The sequence below is a fragment of the Silene latifolia genome, chromosome 1 (assembly GCF_048544455.1).
Source record: "Silene latifolia isolate original U9 population chromosome 1, ASM4854445v1, whole genome shotgun sequence".
NCBI lineage: Eukaryota > Viridiplantae > Streptophyta > Magnoliopsida > Caryophyllales > Caryophyllaceae > Silene > Silene latifolia.
The window spans coordinates 56,980,590-56,988,402 of NC_133526.1; the positions used below are offsets into that span (position 1 = coordinate 56,980,590).

The following is a 7,813-nucleotide window of genomic DNA, read 5'->3' on the forward strand; positions in this document are numbered from 1 at the left end:
AGCCAAATGCGCATGCAGGTCGATACTTAGCCTGCATAAGTATATGCTGTAATGCAAATATAAGAAACAAAGTCAGAACTCAGAAACATAACATAAACTTATAAGAATGTACTATTATGATCACCAATTTACAAGAAATAAAGTTTGAACAAGTCACTCTATGAAATGACAAACAAGGTAGGGATAGCAAAAGCAGAAAGACAAAAGCAGAATGACAAAATTGAATCATGCAGTAGAAGGATAGCAAATTCTATGAAATGACAAACAAGGTAGGGATAAAACAACAGAAAACTGATTTAATTTGAACAAGTCAACTACGTTAACCTAGAAGAAAACTAATTTAATTTGGACACAAAATCAGAAGAACAAGATTGAATCATCGCTTGCTGCATAATACCTCCCTTCATACTAGCAGTAGCCTCTCCAAGTAATAACAAAATAAGGTAAAAGTTTCAGGTCAAGTTTAGCAGTAGTAGATTCAGGTCAAGCGCATTCAAAGTATAAACAGAAGCAATGGAACAATCAAGAAACAACACATTTTAAAAGACAGAGTAGCTACTGAAATTGATTAAAACCTTCGAAAACAAAACAAGTAGCAAAAGAGTGACAAGCAAATGACAAAATACAAGCAAACGGCAGAATGCAAGATCCTAAAACGCGAAAAATAGAAGCGAAACTTCTAACATTAACTATGAAGTAACAACAGCAAAACGCAGACTAAAAGCTGTATCCACAGAAACAAAGGTATAATGAGCAACATTTGGTACACATGAGGTTTGTCAAAAACCTAGGTTACATGAAATCAGTCATAAGACTCATAACTAATAATGAACAATAACAATGAAACTTCAATTAAAAGCATAATAGAGCAGAAAACGGAAAGGGACATACGAATAACTTAGAAATAGTTTGCAATTGATTTTATGCGCTACTATTGTGGTCAGTGACGCTCAATAAACGATTAGGACCTGCTGAATTCAGTCCAAGTTTCACAATGTGAGATTGTTGTTTCACAAATTGACCTCCTAGTTTCACGAACTTAGATGTAGGATTCAAAAACGCAGGAAAAACAGGAACATAACAAAGTAAACAACAAAAATTGAAATCGTGGTAGTAAGGTAAGCAAGGGGAAGGACCTGACGAAAAAACGGAGAAATCGTCTGCAATTGATTTTATGCACTCCTATTGTAGTCGATAATGCTCAGAAAACGAGTAAAACCTGCATCAAACGCCATTAATAAGTAAATTAAAGAAGATGAATAGGTAGAAATTGATCTTGAAATTAAAGAAGTAAATAGGTAGAAGATGAATCACAGAAAGCTCGGTAGAACAATGGAATGAAATTAGTGATTAATTGAAATGAATACTATTAATCGAAAGTGCCTAAGCTGAGGACGATAACGGAGGTCGGAAGCTAGATGAAACGCATTAGTAATGGCGGTTGGAAGCTCGATGAAAGCTCGGTATTAATGGCGGAAAAAAGAGTGAGCTGAAATCCAGATTGAAGAGAGAGAGAGAGAGGAACATGCAAAAAAAATGAACGAGTAATGACGATGATGAGTTAGTTGGGGAGTATATAGAGGGACACGTGTCATAATCTGGTGACTCTATAATTCTTAGATCTGATGGTTTAAAATGAGTCCAGCCGCCTCACCCTAAGAAGGGTGCCTCACATGATTCAATTTCTATATATATATATATATATATATATATATATATATATATATATATATATATATATATATATAGAGAGAGAGAGAGAGAGAGAGAGAGAGTCGGGGTCCGGTGAGAACTCTTAAATATTTGTGGATTGAGGATTAATAATAGCCGTCGGATCAAACAAATGAAAGACTCAGATTTTGCGAATTTAAACAAATAGGCCTCTGGGATAGTGACACGTGGATAAAGAAAACAAATCACCCTCAAAGCTAAACAAAACAACACGTAAATTGCGAAAATTATCTTTTTACTTCTCTACCTTTCTCTCTCTAAAAATGAAGAAAATAGAAAGAAAGGAGGTACTAAATTTCTGAATCACTCAAAATTACGAAGCACTAACAATCATTCTTCGATATAATTTGCATTTTGATTTGAATACAGGTATAAGTTTTGATCTAATGCTTTCGAATTTTTTAAATTAGGTATATTTGGGGGAAAATTTGTTAAAATCGATTAATTATACAATATGCGTGTACGGATACGTATGTATATTGTTGTGGATATTTTTGTTTGAATGTTTGAAATGTTAAATCTTCTGATTAATTGATTATATATCGTAATTTATAGGAGTAAATGAGATGGAGTCATTCTGTATTGCGGTAATTTGTGAATTTTTGGTAGTGATTGAAGTAAATTGGAGAAAAGAAGGCAGGATTATGGTAAAAAAATAAAAGAATTTGAGTAGTAAACCAGGGAAATGTGGAGATTCATTTTCGCCATGGACAAAAGACTTGAAGGAGTGTGAGGAAAACTATGGTGTTAGTCGTGATATCGGTCTTTCGAGTGACGATGTCGAGAAAAGGTAGAGAGTTTATGGATTGAATGAATTGGATAAGCATGAGGGGGTTTCGGTTTGGAGGTTGATTTTGGATCAATTTAATGATACTTTACTTAGGATATTGCTTTGTTCTGCGGTGATTTCGTTTTTGCTGCAGTGGTATGATGGCGATGAAGGGGATTACAGCGTTTGTTGAGCCATTGGTGATATTCTTGATATTGATTGTGAATGGTATAGTTTTTTTTTTTTTTTTTTTGATAAAATGTAAGCTTTCATATATCAAAAGAGAAGGGAACCATATGTCCAAAATAGGTGGGATAAAGATCCCCAACCCATTCCAAACGGACAATACAAAATCGGCCCAAAGCCCATAACCAATACATAAACCAAGCCAACCCTATCTTATGACTCAAAACAACAAAACGGAGATAGGGAAAAAAAACAAGACAATCTATCATCTCTCACATAAACGCCTTATCCAGGCTTCATCTTTACTCCTTCGAGTAAGAGACCTGCGAATCCATAGTTTCAGATCAGCTATAATACTAGTTGTCACCACCTGAGGTCTGGTGAGGCGAGCTTCATGTCTGCACTGGTTCCTCTGTTGCCATATCACATATATCGCTGCATTGATGGCTCTATTGATCACATCCCTTCGATCTGGAGTTTGGGGGATCAAAATCCTCCAAGCTATCACGCCGCGTCGAGGTAAGGGTATTCCAAGCCAAATACCAATGATACTGATGATTTCTCTACTATAATTGCAGGTGAAAAACAAGTGATTGAGATCCTCGTCTCCATCACCACATATATAACATGTAGTATCAGTGGGTAAGCCTATTCTTCTCAGTCTGATCTTTGTATTCATGGCTTCATGATGATAAAGCCATGAAATAAAGCTATGTTTTGGTATAGTCATACGATTCCATACCAGATTTGTCCAACTAACCTCTGGTGCAGTAGATCTGAGCTCATTATATCCTCGTGCAATGGTATATTCTTTACCTTTTATATTCTGCCACTTTCCTTGCTGATATGTACTCTCAAGTTGCTCTTTTACTTGACACAATTTCCTCCAGTACCAACTAGTTTCTGCTGTAGGTTTATAAGCATGCCAATCTTGCCCTTTTAAATAAGTATGGTTAACCCATTTCACCCAAAGGTGATCAGCTTTGATGGAAATCCACCATGCTAGTTTACCCAAGGCAGCTTTGTTCCAAACTGAGTCATCCTTTAACCCTAGACCCCCTTCAGACTTGGGCTTACAGATTTTGTCCCAAGCTACTAGGGGGGTTCTAGTGTATTCTATGCCCCCATCCCATAAGAAATTACGACAAATGGCCTCTATCCTGGCAATAACCCCACTGGGTAAAATGAACATAGTAGACCAATAGTTGTGATAGGTTTTGAGAACTAATCTAATCAGAACTAACCTGCCAGCATATGAAAGTTTTCTGGTTCCAAGTCCTCTGATCTTGTGCATAATTTTCTCAATGATGGGTGCATAATCTTGAGTATTCAATCTAGTAGTTTTGATAGGAACCCCCAAATACTTGAATGGAAGGTGACCTTCCACACAACCAGATATCTGAAGAATGTCTCCCTTGATTTCTTCTTTCACCCCATTAAAGTAGACATTGGACTTCCCTTTACTCAGTTTGAGTCCAGAAGCATAAGAAAAGGTAGTAAAAGTTCTGAGTAAAACCATGATAGACTGTACATCACCTTTGCAGAATAATAACAAATCGTCAGCAAACATGAGGTGAGTAAGTCTCATTGGCGTACAAAAAGGGTGATAACTGAAAGGCATGTGAGTGGTAGTAAAGGCCAATAATCTAGAGAGATATTCCATGCATAGAGTAAAAAGAAGGGGTGAAAGCAACGCTTTGAAAGCATTGGAGGCCTTAAAGGAAATACAGTCGGAGCATGCGACAGTAATCCGTGATGAGAAAAAGGATACTAGTTTGCCTGTAAAAGAGTATATACCTGGAGATATTATTGAGATTAGAGTTGGTGATAAGGTGCCTCCTGATATGCGGGTTTTGACATTGATTAGGTCAACGTTGAGGGTTGAGCAGGGGCCGTTGACAGGTGACAGTGAAGCGGTGAGCAAGACAATGAAGCCTGTGTCAGTCAGGGAAAGAAATGCATGGTTTTTGTTGGAACTACGGCCGTCAATGGGAATTGTATTTTATTGGTGACTTATACTGGGATGAGGATTGAGACAGGGAAGGTGCACTCACAAATACAAGAGGCGTCCAAGAATGAGGAAGAGCCCCCCCTAAAAAAGAAGTTGAATGAATTTGGGGAAATGTTGACTGTTATAATTGGGATTATTTGTCCATTGGTTTGGATGATCAATGACAAGTATTTCCTTACCTGGGAATATGTCGATGATGGGTGGTGGCTAACAAACTTTAAATTCTCGTTTGAGAACTGTACTTATTACTTTGAAATTGTTGTAGCACTGGTTGTTGCTGCAATTCCTGAAGGGTTGCCTGCAGTTAGAACGACTTGCCTGACCCATGGAACACGAAACCTTGGAATTAATAATATAGTGTTACCAAGATTTGCCTTTTGTATTTTACAATATCACACATTATTGTAAACAATATCACACTTCATTTGAAACAATATCACCCTTCTTCTGAAACAATATCATCACATCACAGTTAATTGTGGACAGTACCCCTTTTGTATTTAGTATACAATATCACATATACTCATAAACAATATCACTTTGTATATAAAACAATATCACGGTTAAAAGTATTTTAAAAGCTGTCTCAAATTTTGTGCTACAATTAAACAATATCACAACCAGTAAAATAAAATACCACAAGTCACTAGAAACAATATCACATTGTATGTAAAACAATATCATACTATATATAAAACAATATTAAAGTAAAAGGAATTTTAAATCCCTATCCACTTTTGTTATATGAGAAACAATATCACAACCATTAAAGTAAAATATCACATGATATTTAAAACAATATCACACTTTACCAAGAATTATATCAGAACCAAAAGAAATTGTTTAGCCATAACTACTTTTGTAATCTTGAGATACAATATTCACATTGAGTAACGAATGAAATAAGTTCTACCATCATTATATCCATGTACTTCCAATTACAATTTTTTGTCCAACATATCTAGCATACTTTCTAGACCTCCATAGATACTATCTGCGAATTAATATTCACGTGATCCTTATACACCGTAGTAGATGAAACGCTTGCTTTAATGATAGGAGATTGTTGGAACACTTTGCAATCCTCGTCAATTTTTGATTCTTGATTTATCAGTGGACCGACTCTCTGGGATTAATCCTCAGACTCATCATCACACAAAATATTTGTTTCAACAAGTGATTTTTGTAGTGATCCAATACTATTATCTGTTACAAATGTCTCGGATTCCCCCAAAACCTTCTAGTTCTATTTGGCATTCAGACTCAAATTCGATGGAAGAATGTCTCCCCTATTGTTGTACAAACTCAAGAGCAGGTGCAATACTTGGATCAAGAGCAGGTGATTCTTGTGCCTCTTTAACATCTCTATCTTTTTCCAATGACAGGTACTGCTATAATGGTTTGGCTCATGGGTTTTGTAGATTCCACATCCTCTATTATGAGTTCATCTTGCTACTGGTTCTTGTGCATCCTTTTTACTCGCCTTCTGAAACACACCATGGTTCTCCTTAACAGATTGATCTTCCAGAGTAAAGACGTCAATATTGGCATCTTCTATATGTAGATCAGGAATTGATTCCTTACTTGATATAATATTTGATTCATTTACAATTATACCCTCAGCTTGAACAAATTCAACAGCACTGACATCCCACATATGTGAATCAGAGGTTGATTCCTAATTCTATGCAAGATTAGGCTCACACTTCAAATTACCGAATTCATAATTTTAAACATTCAAGTTATCTATTAGTGATGTGTTGTCACCGAATTCTATCCCAGAACTACAATGGATTTCAGCCAAAGCTTCCTCAAGAACACCAGAATGAATCTCGTCATCTAAGTAACTTTTATTCAAGCTTAGTGGTATGCTCTTCAAACTGAAGTCGCCAATTGCATCCAGTTTTGAAAGCAAGTCTTCAGCCAGCTCATCTTCCTGTGTTGTATTGTCATGCTCCTCTGAATATTTATCTTGAGTACTCTTTTCAACCACAACCTCTGAAATAGGGTCTTTTTTAAGTGTCTCAAGCTGTAAGAAAGATTCATCATTCTGAAGCAAACTAGTTAAGATTTTATCCTCATGCTCTTCAACCTTGAGAAGCTATGCATTTTCATCGACTTTGTTGACATGAATGAATTCCTGAAGATTAGTATGAATGGTAGTTGTACCTGTACAATATATTTTAAATTCAGTAGATTCAATGTGGTAAAACAATTATTAAATTGTGCTTCTAGCAATTAATGTTGTTTGTAAAAGTCAATTCATCCCAAAACAAGATGCATCCATGTGATGCTCAATAAAGCAAATAAACTCATTTCAGCAATTCAGCCCTATATATCAATAAGCATCACTGAATCATTAACATGAAAAGAGAAAATTTGTGTGAAAAAAATAACTCCTAGTAATCTATATATTATGTATATGGGCGTGTTTCAATTGACTAATTCGTATTTGGAGACGAAAATGCATTTCTACTTCAGAAGCAAACAAATAGAATTTTTTCAGACTACATTTTGTCTGAAGTTGGAAACCTCTATGGTACATTTTTTTCACACACATTTCAAATTTTGTGGAGCATACGACACATCTCTTGTTATTGTTTACCAATACGGATATTTCACTACTTCTTAGTAAACAATACAACCATATGAAGTATATGTCAGATTAATTTAGACCTACAGACTTCAAAATGTTTCAGAATCTGGAAAGCTCGACCTAAAGCACATTCACATGTCACAAATGATTATATAATCTAATATACAATGTAAACAAACAAGTAATAATTGATTTTGACAATCAAAGTAACAGATATGCAGTAAAACAATATCACACAGTCCGCTAAATAATATCATACAATCTGTTAAACAATATCACACATTATGTAAAACAATATCACACTGTATGCATATCACAACCATAATCTTTTTCTAAATTTGAGAATTTATATCATAATAATCATCTTTTATAAGAAAATCAATATCACAACTTAATCTTAGGGCTAACAAAATCAGAAAACTATAAGAAACAAAATAAGATGACTACTAATTATAGCATAATTAAAAAATTTATAAGAATCCGGAGTAAAATGACAAGTTTATGTAGTTGATTAAAGAAG

The 7,813-nt window shown here is 35.1% G+C and overlaps 1 protein-coding gene across 1 annotated transcript; it reads right to left on the minus strand.

Moving 5' to 3' along the window:
* Nucleotides 1-2,951: 2,951 nt before the first annotated feature.
* On the minus strand, nucleotides 2,952-4,274 carry LOC141647408 (uncharacterized). The gene has a single exon (XM_074455563.1). The coding sequence runs from the start codon at nucleotides 4,272-4,274 to the stop codon at nucleotides 2,952-2,954; it is 1,323 nt and encodes a 440-aa protein (XP_074311664.1).
* Between the last annotated feature and the right edge of the window lie 3,539 nt (nucleotides 4,275-7,813).